The 20,995-nt window shown below is 40.9% G+C and overlaps 1 protein-coding gene across 1 annotated transcript; it reads right to left on the reverse strand.

Annotated features, from left to right (window-relative positions):
- Nucleotides 1-9,140: 9,140 nt before the first annotated feature.
- MS4A2 (membrane spanning 4-domains A2) lies at nt 9,141-18,824 on the reverse strand. Its single transcript, XM_010956363.3, has 7 exons — nt 18,418-18,824; nt 17,210-17,333; nt 16,531-16,665; nt 14,882-14,938; nt 14,026-14,181; nt 13,578-13,676; nt 9,141-12,707 (listed from the first exon to the last, which is right to left on the reverse strand). Exons 1-7 carry the CDS (start codon nt 18,501-18,503, stop codon nt 12,609-12,611), a joined length of 756 nt encoding a protein of 251 aa, XP_010954665.1. The 5' UTR covers nt 18,504-18,824; the 3' UTR covers nt 9,141-12,608.
- Between the last annotated feature and the right edge of the window lie 2,171 nt (nt 18,825-20,995).

The following is a 20,995-nucleotide window of genomic DNA, read 5'->3' on the forward strand; positions in this document are numbered from 1 at the left end:
CCAGAGATGAAGAACTGGAAATGGAAGAATCCACTCAGCCCCATGACCCTGTACCTGCATTTGCACCTGTATCAGACATCATTAGAACCCCAGAGGATTTAGGCCAGGTACTTTGCTCTAAGAAGCAAACTGCTATTAATGGCACTGACCATGTTGAAGTAAATAGTTTTTTGAAAGAGAAGCTGGAAGGAATATTTGCAAAAGTCTACTAGTGAGAATGTGGAGATATGTGGGAGTGCAAAGTTGGGTTAACAAACTTTGATATTGTAATGATTGCTTTTACCAAATCATATTCTCACCTTTATGTAAACACATAGGAAATGTATAGTCAAAACCAATGCTTTTTATATTTGTCTTTATACTGCTACTTCAAAGCAAAATGTCTAAGAGTGCGAAAGACTGAACTCTAAGTACCAGTCACCACCTTATCTATAGAACTGAGCCCAGCTGCCTTGAAGCTGCTTTGCCAGCAGGAATCTGCTACAAACTGTGTCCTCGCCGTAAAAAGCACAGACATGCTTTGCTCGCTTTGCTTAGTTCGAGGTCATAGATTCAGGGCTGCTTGTGCTTACGGAAAACCAGAACTTGTCCCCTGCCCTGACCGGCAGGACATGCTTCGCTTACCAGGAATAGGCGGATAGCGTGGGCTGCTCTCGCTCACAGAAGGCTGTGACTCAGCCCTTAGCTGGGAACAGCTGCGCTGCTTCTCGTGCTTAGATGTTCTCTGATCATTGTATGGAGACTCTGTGGTGGTCTGGTTTTTATTATCAATTGTTCAGAACACTATACCTTGCTCATGATTGATTGAGGTTTAAAATAACCGTCTGTACTATCAATATTGTATCCTTCCCTCTAAGTATAAATTAAGATTATAATGTTTCTGTTTTTCAGGAACTGAAACTGCTGACCTGCATCCCTGCACCCACACCATGCCCCTTACTCATTCCTATGACGTATTTTACTTTGATTCTTTGACTCTTCTCGATATATACAAGAGCTTTGGAGGAGCTCGAGGAGTTGGTCTTCGGCTCCCTCTCACTCTCTTGACCTGATAACGTCTTGAGTAATCTCGTTCTTCCGTGGTGGGACTTCTGCTGGACAAAACCCATAACGAACAGAACCCACGGAGATATTCTGACATACTTACAAACAAAGATCCCCATAGTGGATATCCTGAGGGGATGGTTAAGACATAACACCAATTTACGTAAGGTTTACAGAACCACAGGCCCATGCCAAACAGGCACATTTTCATCAGACCAGTCAGGATCTGAGTCACCTGGGGAGTGAAAAAGAAGGTGCTCAGAGTGTGAAGCTGAAGGTTTCTAGGAAGGTGAATTTGGTCTTTACACATAGCTGTTTCTCATCTCCTGAGTTTGAAAGGGTTCCCAGGATAAAACCCCTGGGAGTCCATCACCTTTCCTCTAGTTCAAGGCTGTTTAGAAAGGTTTCGTGACAATCTTCTTCTCCCTCTTAGAGAAATTCGTTTTCCTTTCAGAGGGTGGCACCTCTGCTTTTTTTTCCACAAATTTTTTTCTAGGTACGTGAGGTTTATGGAGATCAGGTCATGACACAGTTAATCCCACCTTGGGAGCTACAACGGGCATCTTTTCTTCTCTCTGGAAATGGCTATGTCCCCAAATATTATGCTTCTAGGTCAAGTTCACTCACACCCATCATGGATGTCCCTGGAGAATGTCACTCTAAGTGAAGTAAGCCAGAAAGAGAAAGAAAAATGCCATATGAGATCACTCATGTGTGGAATCTAAAAAAAAAAAAAAAAAAGAGAAGAAGAGGAAGAAGAAATAGAAGAACAGAAATACAAAACAGAAACAGACTCATAGACACAGAATACAAACTTGTGGTTGCCAAGGGGGCGAGGGATGGGAAGGGACAGACTGGGAGTTCAAAATTTGTAGATACTGACAGGCATATGCAGAATAGATAATCAAGATTATACTGTATAGGACAGGGAAATATATACAAGATTTTGTGGTAGCTCACAGCGAAAAAAAAAATGTGACAATGAATATATGTATGTTCATGTATAACTGAAAAATTGTGCTCTGCACTGGAATTTGACACAACATTGTAAACTGACTATAACTCAATAAAAAAATGTTAAAAAAGAAAAAAGATGATTTGAGTTCATGGAAGGAAAATAGAATGTTCTCACATCCTGGTAGACTAGAGAAGAATTTAGTTTATCTATCAGGCACAAAATTTAAATTTTAAAGATAATACAACTGTAAAGGACACTGGATATGTATCTTTAACAAGTCTTTTATTTATTGTCAGGGACCTTAATTTAAAAAAAATGCTATGGTGATACTTGGAGTGGGGATATTTTCATGAGTGTATCTGAGAAACGAATTCCTGGATTTCCCTGTACCCTGTAAACTGGCAGAGACTTTCTTACTTGCTAAAGAAGAACCTCTTTCTTGCTTTCCCAGATCAATTTGGAGAAAGCAGTTCAAGCATAATCCACTTTTAAAAATGCATTTGGACTTCAAATGTAATATGTCCGTTCTTTGAAAGATGTTGGCATAGATCAGACGATGCTTTCTAAATTAAAGTGGGGGGCGGAATCATCTACCCTGTGGACACTCCGGCCTCTGTACTGCCCTCCTCACTGACCCCAGGGGAGAGAGGAATTTGGTTGGGGGAGCGAGGCGGGGGCGGGGGTGGGGGTGGGTAGTTGGGCCCAGGGAAGAGAAAATTCAGTCTTTCAGAAAGAAACTCGGGTTGCGCTGCTGTTCCGGCCTCAAGCTCAAACAGCTCCCCATCCCCGCTGCCCGCGACTCCCCGCTCCCGACCCAGAGCCGCAGTCCCCAGCTTGAGGGACAGGTGAGGGCCCGCCCTCCGCGGAGCCTGGGAGGCCCTCAGCGCCACGTCTGGGCGTCCCCACAACGCGGGTCGGGGCAGAGGTGACCAGGGAATGGTAGGCGGGTACGGGGGGATCTTGGGGTTCGTAGACACCACCAGCCGGGCTGGCAGCGCCTGGTTGAAGTCAGGCCTCCGGACGACATCGGACCGCGAGCGCAGACGCGGCTCACGCGCTACCAGCCGCTGGTTTCTGAAGCCCAGGGGCGCTACAGCGACACTTGGCGACTCCAGGTCTCCTCAGGACCGTCGCCAGTCCTTTCTAACACCCATGCCCCGCTTCCCGACTCTCCGGCCCCTTTTCTCCTCCCCTGCCCACCCCGCCCTGGCTCTAGGCTCTGAGATCCCGGGGACACCTTTCTCTCCCCCGCCCCTAGGTCCGGAGCCCGGGGGTCCCCCAGTCCCTCGAGCCCCCTTCCCCGGTTCTGGAATGGGGAGGAGCGCTCTATGCCGAGGCCCCGCTGCACCGCTGGCCGAGGCTCGGGCTCCTTTCGCGGCCTGGATTCTGGGCGCGGGGCATGTCCCACCCTCTCCCCGACAGGCGCCAGCCGGTGTGGCCCGCGTACCGTCTCCCATCCCCCTCCCCGGGCCGCCTCCGCCAGCAGCCAGCGTCCGCCCTCCCTCCCTCCGCCGCGGGGTCCGTCGGGGACAGGCGCCGCCCCGCCCTCCCGGGGCCGAGCCCCCACCAACGCCGCGCGACCCCGGACCCTCCCCCGATCCCCGCGGGAGCCGTCCCCGGGGACGCACAGAGGGCGCCAGGGCGGAGAATCGCGCGGTCCGTCGGGCTGCGCTCCCCGGACCGGTCTTGCCCTGAAGCCAAAAAAAAAAAAAAAAAAAGAAAAAGATGTTGATATAGAATAAAAAGATGCAAAAGGCTGGGAATAAAGAGTTTCAAATCATATTTAAGATACATGCAGAATATATAAAGACCTCTCAGAACTCAACAACCAGAAAACAAGCAATTCAGTTTAAAAGAAGTCAAAAGATTTGCACAGATGCTTCACCCAGTCAGCAAATGACAACATGAAAAGAAGCTCAACGTCATTAGTCATAGGTAAATACAAATAAAACTCAGTGAGGTAATGGTTCACACCTGTTGGCATGGTGAAATTAAGAATATTGGCCATACCAAGTGTTGGCACTGATGTTGGGAAACTGAATCATTCATACGCTGCTGGTGGAAATGTAAAATGGCACGATCAGTTTGGAAATCATCTGGCAATTTCCTAAATGTAAAACATCTTTTCACTTATAGATAGAAAGGAATTTACCTTAGAGAATTTAAAGCTTGGGTCCACGTAAAGACTTGAGCTTGAATGTTCATAACCGCTTAATTTGTTATAGCCCAAACTTGGATACTGTCCAAATGTCTATCAATAGGCAAATTGATAAATAATGGTGCATCTATACAATGGAATACTACTCTGTACACACAGAAACCTGGAAGATCATCAAAATAAGTTTACTGAGTGAAAGAATCCAAATTAAAAAAAAAAAACCAGTACATTACTTATTACAAGAGATTGCATGTGTTACCACATTATGACTGGGAAAGGAAGAGAGGCAAGAAAGATAATGTTTTGCAGAGAACTTCCTCTTTCTGGAATAATCTGCGAGACCACCTTTTCCTGCACAAGATATGGAATTATCTTCAACACCATCACTGGGAACACACAGAACCAGTATTTAACAATAACAAAGAGTAAAGATTTTCTATTTAGTGAGTGACTCAACTGTCTAAGGTGCAAACGTTGAGCCAGACATTATGTATAGCACTACAGATCCACAAATATAGTTGAGCATTTTCACAAAGATGTGGAAGAAAGACAGTATTGAAACTGGGGGGGGGGGGGGGCGTAGTATATCTCAGTGGTAAAATGCATGCTTAGCATGCATGAGGTCCTGGGTTCAATCCCCAGTATCTCCATTAATAATAAATAAACCTAATTATCTCCCCCACCAAAAAAAAAAAGAAAAAGAAAAAGAGAGAGAGAATTCTTAATTAAAAAAAAGAAACTATGGCTTGTAGTTTACTTCCCCACATACTGAACCCCTCAATTTTATTTATGGAGAGTCGTCTCTGATAACAGACGTATGCTTCCACACCAGCATCCTGTTCCATTCTAAATTCCTTTTTCCTGGTAAAAGGGAACATAAATTAATCCATAGAGAGAAGGGATGAAGGTAGTCAAAGGGTTCGAACTTCAGTTATAAGATAAATACTAAGGATGTAGTGCACGTGATAAATATAACTAACATTGCTGAACATTATATATGAAAGTTGTTAAGGGAACAGTTCCTTAGAGTTCTTATCACAAGAAAAAATTTTCTGTTTCTTTTAATTTTGTACCCATATGAGATGATCATTATGTTGTAGACTTTTAACTTATACAGTGCTGTATGTCATAGCTCAACAAAACTGGGAGAAAAAGAGATCTTCAGCTCCAGAATTTCTGCTAGGATCTTTTTTATGATTTCCATCGCTTTGTTAAATATCTCATTTTGTTCACGAATTGTTTTCCTGATATCAAATTATCTTTCTGTGTTTTCTTGTTGCTCACTGAGTTTCCTCAAAATAAGTATTTTGAATTCTTTATCAGATAAATTGCAGTGCCTTTCGGCTACTGGAAGACTCTTACCTTTTGGTGGGGGCATGTTTCCTTGATTCTTTGTATTTGTTCCTTTGAGTCTGTGTTGCTGTTTTCACGTGTGAATCAGCAGGCACTTCCTCAGATCTCTTTGTGGGAGATGTTTTTGGTTGGTTCTGCTTGTGTCTGGTGTTTTCTCCAACTTTGTTTGGATACACCTGCTCCACACTTCTCACTCCTTGTGGCGAGAATTCTTGACGCTTGTCTTCTCTGGTTCTTACATCTCATCAAGCTGACTCCTGGAAAACTCTTTTGTTTTCTCAGATGGGGACACTATAGTTCACGTTTGTGGCTTCTCCCTTGTCCACAGATCCTGATCTGTTTTCTGAGGAGACTGTTTCCTGGGGCTTTCTGGCTGCTGCACTCTGGAACGTGCACAAGGAATGAGCCACAGTGTGGGGGGTGGTGTGGGTTTAGCAGGTGGGGTGTTGGGGGTCCCCCGTGGGCCATGTGGGAAACCTTAGGTGAGGTTCTCCCAGCAATGTGGGTGGGCTTCCTGCTGGAGTCCTAAAGGAAATCTCTTGAATGCCCTTTGATGTTCTTATCTCTCTCTTTCCTGATCTCTTCCTCCCCCAAGTCATGGAGGTCCTGCCTCCATATTCAAGATGCTGCAGGAAGGAAATGGGTTTCTCCAGCAGCATCCCCCACCACTGGGGTAGCTGGGAGCCCATGCACTGCTCTCCCTTTTTCCCTGGGAGAAGCCACCGCTGGCTACTTCATCCCCATGCTGCACCACCTCCAGGAAGGAGAGCCACTGGCAGAGTTCCTCTTACCCACTTTAACATGTCCAAACTCATTTTCTTTTCTCTAAGGGAGACCTAGAATCTCTCCTTGGGAAGGCTGGACTTCTGCCAAGTATCTCTCATCCATGGGCGTCTTCCCAAGTCAACACCTTTTTGGCTTTCCCTTGCTGGGACTGAGAGAGGCTGTGGCCAGGTAGCAAGCTCCTGCTGGCTCCAAGGCCCCTACCAAGGTCTGTCTGCTAATAGCAGATGTGTTGGTGGTTGAGACTCTTTTGTACGTGTTACTGAATCCCACAACTCCTACAGAGATACTTTTGTTCAGGGCTGGATTCAGAATTGGTTGTTCAAAAGGTTAGAGGGGACCTGAAAGGAAGGTTGTCTTATGTTGCCATGATGCTGACGTCACTCCAACACTCCACGTTTTCTACAACAGGAACAGATGACCAGTCACTTGGGGGACAAGGCTCATTTGTAGCACATCTCCCATAACTAAGAGAGGCAGTAGAGCCGAGTGGAAATAACATGGATGCTGAAGACAATCTGGCCTGGGTTTAAATCCCAGCTCTGTGATCTACTGACTAAACAGCCATGAGCCAATTGTTTTTGTCTTTGTTGTATAAAGAAGCTTACAGCTTTAAAAAAGAGATACTTGCTTACCTCAAAAGTTTTTTTTAATGGATAAAAGTGAAGTAACATAGATCAGCAGACATCCTGGAAGTTCAATTAATTTTAGCTTTATTCTCTTTCTTACTCTCCTGCAAGATTTAGACTCCCAGTTCAACTTTTTGGAATTAGTTATTGATTTCCCATGGTACCTTCCCTCTGTGCTCTAACAGCATCTTCTGTTTGCCCAGGTGAATCTCTCTCTTTCTCTATATTAATATGAGCTCCTAAAGGCAGGATGCACAGTATATTCATATCTTCTGTTCTGGGTTCCAGCAAAATGTCTTGAGTCCAACAGGGAATCAGCCCTTATTCTAGTCCATTGTCATAACCATGGAATCCTGTTAGGTAAAATATTAATTTATTTACAAATGGCAAAAGATTTGGCTGGAAGCATAGGCATCTATCTTATTGTCTCTTGAGAAAAAAAAAATCATCAAAAACTGCTCTACCATGTAAAACCCCTAACTTTCGGACATAGACTAATTGCCAGCCTAAACCTATCACCATGACCAAGGCCTTGCAGAAACTCAGGCTAGTTCAAACCAAAAAAAAAAAAAAAAAAAAAAAAAAAAAGTTATCTGGGGCCCCCAACGAATGAGAACAGGAAATGAGCCATTCTATCTGAGCATGTTTTGGGCACAACTTAGTGTTAGAGCCAAGAATTTCTCTTAATCATCTCTCAGTTCCTGGTGGTTGTTACAGATTGTGGTTTTTGCACTGTGTTTTCCTAGCAGTTCATCCCTAAACAGGCTGATATTACGTGTTAAAGTATTTCTCATTGCTGGAAAGAAGAGAGATGTTTTTTGTGGTTTCTCAAATCTGATAGCATTTCCCTCAAGCCTTTCTCCATCTATTTCTCTGCCTTTTTAGGACTAAAATGATATCATCTTATAATACATATTTCTTGCATTTCAATTTACCTAGAAATATTCTATGTGAAGGTAACTAAGAGTTGCCTTCCCTGGTCTCTTCCATGGTCCCATACCCATTTTCCCCAACCAGAAATAACAAGGTGTAGGTGACTTTTTTGTCAACAGTTCCTGAGGAATTGGGACAGTGTCGCTTTTCCTAGTTTCAGGTTCAGGATGGGGCATCAGTATTTACAAATGCAAAAATACGTCCCACACACCATTCTAGGCACTTGGCTGCATGATCTTTGAATGTACACGATGATTTTAAGTAATTAGAGTTAATATATCCATTTAAGACATAAGAAAATTAAACTAAGATGAACTATAAAAGGTTACCCAAGATCATGGAACCAGTATCTGATGTAGCTTCTACAACTTGCTTCTACCTATGTTCTAAACAACCCCTGCTCTTCAGTGTGTTCAACAAAACCCTATGCAGGGAGTCCCACGTACAAGCTGTTTGGGAGACATAAAGTAAGACCATTTGACTGTTTGTGGAGTGAGTAGAGGTTTTCCAGTGCAGGGAAATGCTCATGAAAACAAGATGGTGATTACTAATGGCCTCTCACAATCTTGTGCATGTAAATTTACCTCAATACTCTAAGCCAAGTGGAAATTATGAATACAGTACCCTGTTTTATCGGTGTATTTTGTAAGTAGAGCCATACCCCATAGGATGGGAATTATTTGGAAATTTTTTCCTTAAGGCAATTTTTAGAAAGAGACCTTCGATTAGCTTTTGTGGAGGCGGGGGCGATTAGAATGAATGTTATGATCCCAGATTCTTGCTGGACCAAACATCAAATAACATCAAATAGCTCTGATTGCCTTTGCTTTCCCAACCACAAACTTAGTAACTGCGATTACCCAAAATCCTAAATATCCAAAAGCACAGAGAACGGAAACAGAAAAATCAGCTTCAAATTTTTTTGTCTCAAACTGCTCATTTTCAGATGGGAAGCCTGAGATCCTCAAAGGGAAAAGACTGTCCTAGGTTCACATAGCATAACAGAGGAATTAGAGTGAGAGCTAACTTGTAAAATGTGACTCATGGTCCTGTTTCCTTTCAACTGTATCCCATCATTTATTGACGAGGTGGCTGGTGATTGTTCTTATAGTCTGTTTTCTGTCTATGGGGTTATTTATAGATTATCCCATTTGATAAATCAAGAAGGAAGAAGGAAGGCTCCAGAAACTGTTCTTGGTCCTTGGCATCATTGCATTGATGCTTTGATCCTCCATTATCCTTGATCAGTGCCCCCCTCATGTACACAAGCACAAACAAGAAATCAAGTTAAAAGATTCCGATTTATTGAACAAATACTAGTCATTGAGGATACATCGAGGAGATCACAAACACACCAAGACTTGACAGCATGCTGCACCATGGGGTCAAGTGATCATGAAACAAGAAATTATGGTTGGATAAGTAAGTGTGCATTAGGCAGTCTTCATGGAGAAGATGACCTTTAAGTAGACATTTTCAGAAAGATAATTTGAGGCCCTAAAGGTGTGAAAGGCAGGCCAGTTGTGTTCTCAGTGTATGCTTGAAGAAGTGAGCATGTGGTAAAAGGCTGGCAGGGGCAGAACAACCATCAGAATGATCTTGAGACTACAATTGTGTGAGGTACAGAGGAAATACAGCCAACAACGTAGTTAAAGCATTAAGTTAGTGGGCGAAAAGGGCTGCAGTATATTATGCAGTCATGTAGATAGGCTGGATCCACTTCTAGAGATCCTGGTGGGCCAGGATTAGGAGTTTGGATGGAAATACATATGCCATGCAAGTGATGTGAGTCATACCTATGGATGGTCAAGAATGGACACAGCGTCATAAGCTATGCAGTGAAAGGGTATATGTTTATGCTGCTATCAAGTTTTGAGAAGCAAAATTTTATTTCAGAAAAACGAAGATAGAAAACCTATGGGCCTGAGGTTAGATGAGCATAAGAGTTCACTTAATCAACAGTTGATTGTGTGGTTACGTGATCATTTTTATAGTCTCGGGGAATTAACACCGACCTATCAATTTTTAATTTTGGCATTCCAAGTAAATAAAATGTCACTAATTATTGTATTAATGAATTTGTGAATAATACCCCAAACTGATTTTTCAGTCCTTCCATGGGACTCTACAATTTGGGCTAAAGGTGTGAAATACTTTCTCCTTCCCTTAAAAATAAAAATATCAAATAGCAACAAAATCATTTGGCTTGGCGTAATTTTTCTTCTCTATTTTCTATTCACAATCTCCTCTCTTATTTCTTACATCACATATACCCCCATTCTCTCTCTCTTTCTCTCAATACCTCTGCAAATGCTTTATTCACTTACTCATCACCATAATCCTGCTTTGAATTTCTCTGCCCCTTTTGCATTCCTTCACTATTGCTATTTTCTCTGCCTCATCTCCATGTCTTACCTGGAGTTGATTTAGCCCTATAAGTTCTTTTCTTGCCCAAACCAGCGAATACTGTCTCTGATGGTTACTTAGTCTTTGTCTAACCTCTTTCTGCTTGGAGCCACTTGCTGTCTACTGTTTCACAATATATTTTTCTGGCTAATTCTCTCATCTTCTACCCTAGATTATTTTTTTTCCTTCTCCTTTTCCTCTCTGATTCTAGACATGTAAAAGTGAGCTTGGCTTTATTTTCATTTCAAAATAATTCTTTGAGTGTTAATCTGCTTCATTTAATGATGATCTCTCTTATAACGACACTAAATCTCTATCACCATATTTTGTCTTTACCAGCACTCTGTATTGGATACCATCAGGCATTCTTCAATTGTATTTTCCTTTGGTTTCCTAAAAATGGCAGGATAAAACTGAGCTTAATCTGGGTCTGTCTGTACTCGTCACTTAATCAATTTGTATTTTTGACTTCTTATCATTTCTCTCAACATTACCAGATATTTTTTGATTTTAGATTCAAACATATAATGTGTTTGATAATCAACCAATTGCTTTCCTAACTTTATCCTTTAATTCAACTTGTTAACAAGAAGACCATTACTCTTTCTCTCCAGGCTTCAGATATGACTATTTCTCTCCATTTCAACTGACTTCATTTTAGCTTAAGTCTTCATTAATTTATTCTCTCATTTCAAATTCCTCACTAAATGGTCTTTGCACTTCTGGTTTCCATCTCACCAGACACTGAGTAACTTGATTAAACTTCCTACTGCTTGTTCATCAATCTGCAAACATTATCCAACAATATTGTCTCAGTGAATATGCTGGTGATTCAAGCAAGATAAAGATTTTCATGAGACTTGGTGCCTTTGGAAAAAAATGTATTATTATCAAGGGGACACAAAATATTTGCATATAGAAAGTTACATTTAGTGTAAGATGTGTGTGTGTGTATTTGGTTAGAAAAACTCATCATCTAGAAAGAGGAACAAACAACTAGAAAATTTAATCAGCTGGGATTTCGGATTAGCATTACAGAAAGAAGAAATTCAAGTAAGCATAGAAAAGAAAGGCAGAACATTTCAAGCACAAATCCTATTAAAGGGAAAGTTGAAGTGGGATTAGTGGGTGGGACTCTTAAGATGAAATGGACTTAAATTTTATATTATTAGAGATTACTAAAATTTGTAGATTGCTTATATGTATATATGAATTAATTAATTTATATAATAATCCCTTTCTCTTTTAGAGCACTTTTGTGTGTGTGTGTGTGTGTGTGTGTGTGTGTGTGTGTGTGTAACTGTGTGTGTGTCTGTGTTTCCACAACAGACTTTTAGTGCTGGCAGGTAAAGTATTCCTAATATCTTAATTTTACAGATAAGAAAATTCAGATTAAGTAAAAGGTTAAACAATTTGCTACAACTCACTCCACTAATAAGCAATAGGACTGGGATTCCAATGCAGACTCCCTGCACTTGGTAAGATTAGTAATCCTTCAGTGACAGCATGTTGTTTTTTCCGTGTAAGAGCAAACATAGACTGGACGCGCCCATTGCTAGAACCCATTTGGAGCATCCCAAAATATTTACTACATACTCACAGACTCTCTATTCAAATCTCTATACGATTATCTGCCTAAATCTATTTTTAACATCGGTCAATTTGGTCTTCTTAGCTCCTCCAAAGTCACTTCAGAATCATATCTCTCTCCTTTTCCACACTACCTCTGGCCTGACCTGGTGGTATACCCTCCCCAATCTCCAGTCCTCACTCCATAAATCCATACTGAGCACCCACCATGTAAGAAACATTGGAATATATAATGTGAAAGAAACAAGTGTAGAAAACTTCAAACACTTAGTTGGTTCTCAACATACATCTGCTGAATGGGTTTTGCCTTCAAGGTGCTTGCAGCCCAGTAGGGGGACATGTATCACGCACGTCTCCAGTTCTTGTGAACTCTTAAAAAAGACTAAGAGCCCAACATTATCAAACCATTAAAGTTCAACTCAACTCACAAGACTTCGTCTTGTCCCCATTTGTACAGTTTTCCCCACTGGCACATGTAAATGCTTACTTATTACACACTGACTTCCCAGGAGGGATGGGTGTGAGATAACAACAGAAAACAAGAAAAATAGGAGGCTATTGTATCTACAAATGGAGAGGGAGGTCTAAGTGAACAGAAACCACAAAAACAGAATATTGCCACCCCGAGACTACATTATAACGTAAAGCTGGCAGGTCAAAGAAAGAACTGAAATTTTGCCAGTAGCCCCTTAAACAAAGATCTCGGCTTTCTAGACCCTCTACTGTGAATCAGAATTTTCCAGACACATGATTCTTATGAATCAGCGGGAGAAGTTGTCTCCCTTCTGCCTTCCAACTCACTGTAAATAGGTGAATATATGTTCACTTCTTCATAAAGACCATCTTCTGGAATCTGAGGAGGGAAAAAAATCATTCAGTATCAATCACCAAGAATTTTCCACCACTAGAAGACTTGTTTAAGAGGTATATCTCATCTCCTTTTGTCTTTCTGAATCCCACAGTTTCCCATTACATTCTATTCCCTCCACCTCCAACAAACCAAGCCAGATTGTCTGGCCACGTGGACCCAAGAGAAATTACATCAGTCGATGAGAAGTTGGTGAGACTATTATGTGTCTGAACTTTGGTATATCTCTTGTATTATTTATCTTTGGAGGAAAGGGGTCAAAAAAGGCAGCCAGACTTGAATGCTTTAGGCAAGTAGACAGATGAAGAGAGTGTTTTATCTGGAAGATCTAAATACCTATGCATCAAGTATCTGTAATTATTTTTCATTATCAAAGGTGTAATAAATAGGAAAGGCAAGTGGAAAAGCAAGTGGTAGTAGTAAACTCAGGAGGAAAAAATATTGGGGCTTCAGAGCAAGAGGGAAGATAAACGCCCAGAAAAAAAAGAGAGAGAAGGAACAATATAACAGAGCTCTTCTGGGACAGAAAATAAGCCCAGATATCTGACTGGTTCCTTCACATGCTACCTGTACGTTCATCTCTCACACTTAACGTACTCCAAAGCATCTCCATTTTCTAAAATAATGAAGATCCTATTTTCCTAACCCTCAGTCACAGGGATCTGCTATGAGATGTGTGCTATTTATGCGTGGGACATGTGATTTAAAACATGAGATTTGGAAACCAAAATACTGAAACTTGGAGAAATCATTTTCTGGGAGAAATAGTGCAGGAAACCCAGGCCATAATTTTTAGGCAACAAAGCTCAAGTTCTTTAGCGTATGGTGTGGGACTTGGTATCAGGGTCTGCCTACCTTACTCTGCTCCAGTACTTCTCCGATCCTGTACGCCGTGACTGACACCGCACTGCAGAACCCCAGAATGGTGAGAAACAGGATCATCGCCACAATTTCCTGTTGAGCAGCATCCAACAAGAACCGAAAAGACAAGTAGAGTCATGAGGTTGGTGTCCCCAAAGCATGCTCCCTTACAGTAGCCCCTGTTTTCATCACCCTCTACGTGGTCAGTTTCTATAAAATGACACACACATGGGAAAACCAGGAGATGGTTACTCAAAGCAGAGGACCCACCCTTGCAGAATTCAGCTGGGGTTAGGGCTGCCCCATGTCTGCACATAAGACTCAAGAACGCAGCATTCTCTGACAGGAGTTGCAAGAAAGGATCACACTCATGGAAAGGAAAAGGGGTTTTCTTAGTTAGATTAGGACCTAGAGTCTTAGCTTTCCCATGAGAAATACGCACAGTGGAAAAGGAAGCCTCAGAGCAGAAGCTACTCTGATCATTTTCCTGGCAACTGTGGATATAAGCTGAGCTTGCTTTCAGGTTGATGATCAGGATGACGATTCCTGTTCCCCCAGCTACGCTGCTGACAGTGTTTGCTCCCAGACTTCCTCGTATCTGATGACAGAGAACAACATTTAGACCTAGTCCTGCGCCTGCCACAACATTCAGCGAACCTATCTGCATTTCAGGGCTGGATATAGCCAGGAAACTCTGCATTTATTCAAAATATAGATTAAAAAGGGAACTCTTGAAAATATACTTGTTTAATAAGGGTCTATAATTTTCTTTCTAGGACTGCATTCAGGAAGACCCACGTGGATGCTCATAGTCTCTCCTTAAATAGACTCCTTATTTGGAAACAAATCATTTGTTTGATCACAGAACTATACTTACAAGGACAAAGGTGGTGTGAGGATATTTTTTCAACAGGTGTCAAGGTAGAGGGGGAGGTGATAGCTCAAATGGTAAAGCGCGTGCTTAGCATGCATGAGGTCCTGGGTTCAATCCCCAGTACCTCCTCTAAAACATAAATAAGCCTAATTACCTTCCCCCCCTGGGTGGGGAACATTAAAAATAATAATAATAAAAAAACAGGTGTCAAGGTAATACATGTATTACTTTTTAAAGGATACAGTGGGTATTTTAATGATTATATTTTCAGTGATTTTATCCAACACAAAAGTAGATTGGAAAAAAATCACATATCCACATTTATTCATAATATAAGAGACACATGGCATGTCTCCTTCAAGACTCTTAAAATTAATCTTTTTTTTACCTTTGCAAGGCTGTACAAAGATAGAATGCAACTCACCAGATATGTTGTACGTTTGTTTTCAGATATAAATGACAAAAATCCAGAAATAGCAAACTGTCCAAAAGGGAGGAGGGAAAAGAAAAAAGCACAGTGAGTCTCTCTTCTTCTCTGCATCCCTTTCACCCCCATTCTCTAAATAGAAGGTAAAGTTTAGGTATTCTATAAAGCTATTCTTTAATTTTAATTTATTTTTATTTTTAAATTTTTTATCATTTTATTTTTTTAGTTTCCTGTAGAGAGCTTCTCAGCATTAAATGTACATATGAATTACATGCGGGGCTTGTCAAAATGCAAACTCAGTAGGTCCTGCCTGGAATTCTTCATTTCTACCTGGCTCCCAGGTGATGCCAACCCTGACGGTCCATGGGTCACTACGAAGTGTAGTAAGGTCCCACAGCATCTGGTGCGTGAGTATGTTATCACGCTATTCTCATTTTACTGTAATTGTATGAGCATCTTGTGTGTTGCAGAGTCAGCCCCTTTGCACAAGGATCATGGGTCTGTCTCTAGAGTCTGACATATATCATCACATGGACATAGAGTAATTATGAAAATGTACATGGTGAAACATATATACACCAATAGCACAAACTCAAAAAAAAATGTTGAAGATTCAGATTGTGTGATGAGTTGAGAGATCTCTAATAAGCTAAGTGTTTAGAATGAGAAAACAGCAGGGAGAAGTTTTAAATAAAATATGGCAAAAATTCAAAGAAGGTCCTGAACAAGTGACCCAACAGTTAAGTATTTGGCAGAGTGCCAAGCCAATGCAGCCTTTTATGGAGTTAAAATGCATCCTTGTGGATGAACTGTTGATACAAAAAAAAAAAAAAAAGGAACAATCAAAAATAACTATGCTGAGTGAAAGAAGCCAGACAGTAGAGAGCCCATGCTGTATAATTCCATTTATACAAAACTCTAGAAAATGCCAACTAATCTAGAGTGACAAAAAGCAAGTGGTTTCTTGAGGATGGGAAGACAAGGAATGGAGGGAGGGGAGATTACCAAGGGACACAAGGACACTTTGGGCAGTGATGAATTTATTCATTACATTGATGTGCTAATGTTTTCACATGTATATTCATGTGTCAACATTTAGGAAATTGTGCACCTTAAGTATGTGTAACTTGCTTACTGTATGTCAGTTATTCCTCCATAAAGCTATATATCTTTGTGATCTCATTCAGCCATCTAGTTTCTCTAAATAGGACAATGATTAAAAGAACTACAATAAGAAAGGACCTCAAAGAATTTCTAGAGCGTAGTAGAAGTTCATCAAATATCTTTCAGGCATGTTCCCCTCACCTCAGCTGTCTCTTCCCCCTCTCTTCACTAAGATAACCTTCCTGATGAATAGTGCTAGGGAAAGTTTTCTAGAATTGAATTCTGAAAGTTTAAGTTGAATTTTTATTAGCTAAATGTCCCTTGAGCAATTCATTTAACTTTTATTGATCTCAGGTTTCTTATCTGATGAAAGCATGCTAATATATTTAACCCAAAGTGCTTTGTAAACTACAAATACATATATATATTTACATACACATATTAGAATGTATTTATATATTCTAGAATAAAAATTTGGTTATATCTGATCTGGAAAGCCATGTACAGTGTTGTTTCAGAGACAGTTGTAAACATATACTCACAAATACTGCTCCCCAGAATGGGTAGCCTGTTTTAAATGATGAAAAAACGTCTCCACCAGATTCTGAAACATCGAACACGGAGTAGACAATCGTTCCAAAATAAAGGCATATCAAACCAACCAGAATTTGTGTCACCTGTAGAAAAATACATACATTTTGTGCAATAAGAAGATACTTTCCAAAGATTACATCAATTTTCTTATCCTTGAGGCCAGATATGAGACATGGCTTTGCTGTCTTAGGTAGTCCTGAGAAAGGATCCAAATGAGATATTTTCCAGCATCATCTGGCCACACTAAGAATTTATATAGGCATGACCTAGTCCAGGGACAGCCAATACATTTCTCCTGTGCCTTTAATTTACATACTCAATGATGGTCATCAATATTGGCTCTTTCCATCTTAGTGAAGGTAAAGATTATGAATCCTTCACAGTATGATATGAATTCCCTGCCAACTGACCAGAGTTGGCAGATCCTATTTGCTATTCTTATCCTAGTCTTCATGAGGAAATGCTTCTTTCTGCCCAACCCAGTGAGTGCCCACTGAGCATCAACTCTTCATCTACCATCTTTTCTCACTCCCCATGAGTCTGGTGGGGAAGCTATGTTGATGACACGAAATACTCTTTCTTAGAGCCAGTCTTTACTCTGGTTGAGGTTGGAGGAGGCTCACTCACCCCCAGGAATTCCAGCTCCTTCTTCAAGAAAGTTAGCCATGTCTGGCGTCGTGGGGATGGGGCAGGCTTCTCCAGTAAGACATTCTCATGGAGAGAAACTTTTGGAAGTTCAATTTCAGGCACGCTGTGATGGATTTAAATGGAATTGCAGTCATGAGAAAATCCTCTAACTTCCTTTGCAAAACTCTCAACTGGCAGAAGGGAGGATTTTGCTTGTTTATTTTTTCAAAGCAATCCTGCAATTAAAATCTTCATTGTAAAATACAAGAAACTGAGGCTTAGAGCATCCAAGTTAGTGGGCCAAGATCAGCTAACTCGTAAGTGATTAGATGGAACAAAATGGAACAAAAACCATGCCAAGTCTTCTTATTCTTAATCTAGAATTATCATCAAGTTTTTTTACCATTAATCTATGCTGATGAGTAAAAATAAAAACAATCAAATAGACATGTTTACCTATGAATCTTTCAGTCTTTTTAACATAGAAATATATCTGAATATATTTTGTCAATGACACACTCAATTTCATGTACATAGGAGAATGGCTTTGAAGAGTTTGTTGATCTCTGTTCCTGTTTTCATCCTCAGAGGAGGCTACTTGGAAATGCTGTCTCTCTTAAAGCATTGGAGTATGCTTAATATTTTGCAGTGATACTCAATCCAATATGGATTCCCAATGCTCTGGATTCAGCTTCTCCTAAACTCTTCGAAAGGAAAGTCTTAACATGTGTTAATCGTTGGTATTCAAAGGAAAACCAAATTATGTACCTCTACCAGATTTCACTCCTTGAACATTTCCCCACTAAACCGTGGGGCAGGATCCCACAGCTTGAGATTCACAAAGACTAACCAGAAAGAAGCCCAAGTTCATTTTGAAAAGCTTCTGTCCCTTAACACGTATCAAATACAGAGGCAAGACATCTGTATTGACAGTGAAGACTCCCCTACCTCATACCAAGAATATGAGCCTCTTCTGTTAGAAAAATCACTTAAGTTGTTCCCAATTTACACACTAAGTAAAAACCTCCCTCCCCATCAACCAGACAGAACTACTGAGAACGTCTAGCAGATAACTTCTGCATACCCAGTATATGAATGAAACCAGATGGTCCATGCCTAAATTCACGACTTGGCTTCTCCCCAGCACTGTTACTATCTCCGGTTCACTAAGTGACTGGGAATAGAAAAAAAGAATAGCCTGTACCCACCTGGAGGGCCCGTGTGGATCTGGGAGAGCAAGGTCTGTTCTGCTCCTGTTTCCCGTGTCCATTTCCTCGTTCACTGAGCTCTCCATTGGTGAAGAAGTGTTACAGTGAGCCTCGGTGGGCTTCCTCTCACAGTGTCTCCGGATGGTCAGTTAAGATGGGTTGGCTTGTAACACTAATGGTTATCTTCATTCTGAAGACATCTGTCCGACAGATAAGTTCCCCAGCTGATTAAGATCACCAGGGTTCTTCTTGTTATAATGAAGAGCCAAATTGAGTTACTGAATAGGGATGAGTGTGAAATAGAGATTTGAGACTCCTGGAGGTTAATTCTGCCTGAAACCAGCAAGATTCACAGAACTGAAAAATGACATGGTTTAGCAGAGACTGAGGAAGTGAGAAAGAAATGCAGAACAGAAAGAGACTGTGCTTCTCTCCTGGAGCTTTCTCTGCTTGTGACCCAGTTTAGCCATTCCTATGCCGGAAGCACTCCCACTGTGCTTTAGACAGACTTGGCTTCACATGTAATCTAAATTTGAAGCACTGTTTGCAAGTATGAGTATGTCTTAGTCTCTGAATCTCTGGATTTGTCTCTGATTACAATATTTAAAGGCTTTCTCTTTCTTCCTGTTTTTTGGACTCTGTTTATATGGCTCTCTGCAGCAGATGGTTTCAGAAATTGGACAGGCAGAGTTCTAACTCCCAGGACCCATTCCTAGCAGAGTGTGAAAACTAAGATATTCCACACTAAAGACTCCATTGTCTGCTAAAACATCAAGTTGACTCTCTGCTGGTTTAATTTTTGTGATGGCAAGGATGGAACTGTGGAAACACTGAGGAACATGACTTGATAATATATCCTATAGATAGATCTAAGCAGTGTTGGACTGAGCAGTATGTTTAAATTAGCTAAACTAATGTATTCATTTGAATAGCGTAACTAGGTAGACCATAGTAAAATGAATACACAGGTGAGATTCACAGATTTGGGACTCTTTATTTCGGTTTAATCACAGACATAACCTTGAATGGCTCCTTATTAAATGGGAAGATACAACAAATTGTGCTTCTGTGCTGTCTTTCTGGTTTGTGATAAAATTTTTGCTCTTACTCCAAGAAACTTAAGATGTTTGTGACCAAGGGACACTAAAAGATATATTAGCATACCTTTCATAACACAAAAGTATTAACCCATGGGCCATCTTCCCACTTGGTCTTCAGGAAGTGGTGGACCCGATCAGTGTGTTATTGGAATTAATAAACCTCATTCACTTATCCATTCATCCAAAAGGGATCTTCAGTGTCTGGCACTGCTCATCAGCAAGTGTGCAGAGATAAACACCATGGTCCCAGCCCTCGTCCAGCTCACAATCTAACATAGTAGAGCAAAGATAAATGATATGGTATTGCCAATATGTCAGAGGCTGCTGGGACACACAGCAGGATGAAACAGTTCTACTTGGTAAGGGGTGTGTAGAATTCAAGGGAGAGTTTCCCAGAGAAAGTAACATTTGAACCAAGACTTCAAATGATAGCCTTAGGAGTTTTCATTCACCTCCTCTCCTTTGGTGAAATCACACCACATCTGCCAGAAAAAGACCTGAAGAAATGCCTGTTTATGATGTTTTCTGGGAGTAGTGTATAATAGTTCACTAAGCTTGCAGAGAATAATTAGAAATTAAACTTGAGATTTAGACCAGAAATAGACTGAAGATGGTCTTTGGGGTTTGGACACAATGCTGTTTTAGGAGAACTTTCAACAGAAACTTACAAAATTTAAATCAGTAACTGATGGATCTTACGATCTTCGACTTGTTTCATATCCCAGTTTCCACCAGCATCTTCTTCCGACCCCCTGCTGGAGGCTTGTCCTATTCTATGCCCTCATTTTGGGTCCTTATAGACATGCTCTCCCATCTTTCACATTAGTAAACATTGAAACATATGACAAAATACCTTTTTTTTTTTTGGTGGGGGAAAATTATCAAGATGAGGTTTAATCATGCCTCTGCCTGAAAGGAAGCGATAATATCACAAAGGTTTCTTCCCCACCGCGTACATTTCCTCCAACATCCGGCGCCTATGACAAGCAAAGTGTCTTCTCTCAGATACACACTGGGCTTATTTTCCCAAACTCAAAGGCAATTTGCTCTGAGATCCCATCTGAAAAATTGTTTTCTCAAACTGAGTGCTCAATTCACTTAAAATAAATATGCACGAATTTGCATGTTGCAAATTGACAGTTGCTATCTCTTTAGGGTATTTTTTGATACTCCCAAAGTAATCCCAGCCCCTGCCTTCTCTCACTCTCTCTCTCTTCCTCTCTGTTTCATTTCTACAGCCCAGAGCCAAATATGGCTTCAATAAATATGATTAAGAGGTGATAGACGCTGAAACTGATACTGAGCTCCCAATGTTTCGTGGGAAATTTGGTTACATAAATGAAGGAAATGAAAAAATATTGTTCACAGAGCAAAACAAGTGGTTCTGAAAGGCCTAAAGCTAAGTTAAAACCTGACTGAAGAGAAAACCTCTGTGTCTTCATTTACATGACTTCAGAAAAGCAAAGAGCAATATTTAT

This window comes from Camelus bactrianus, chromosome 10, assembly GCF_048773025.1.
Source record: "Camelus bactrianus isolate YW-2024 breed Bactrian camel chromosome 10, ASM4877302v1, whole genome shotgun sequence".
In the NCBI taxonomy this organism is placed as follows: Eukaryota; Metazoa; Chordata; class Mammalia; order Artiodactyla; family Camelidae; genus Camelus; species Camelus bactrianus.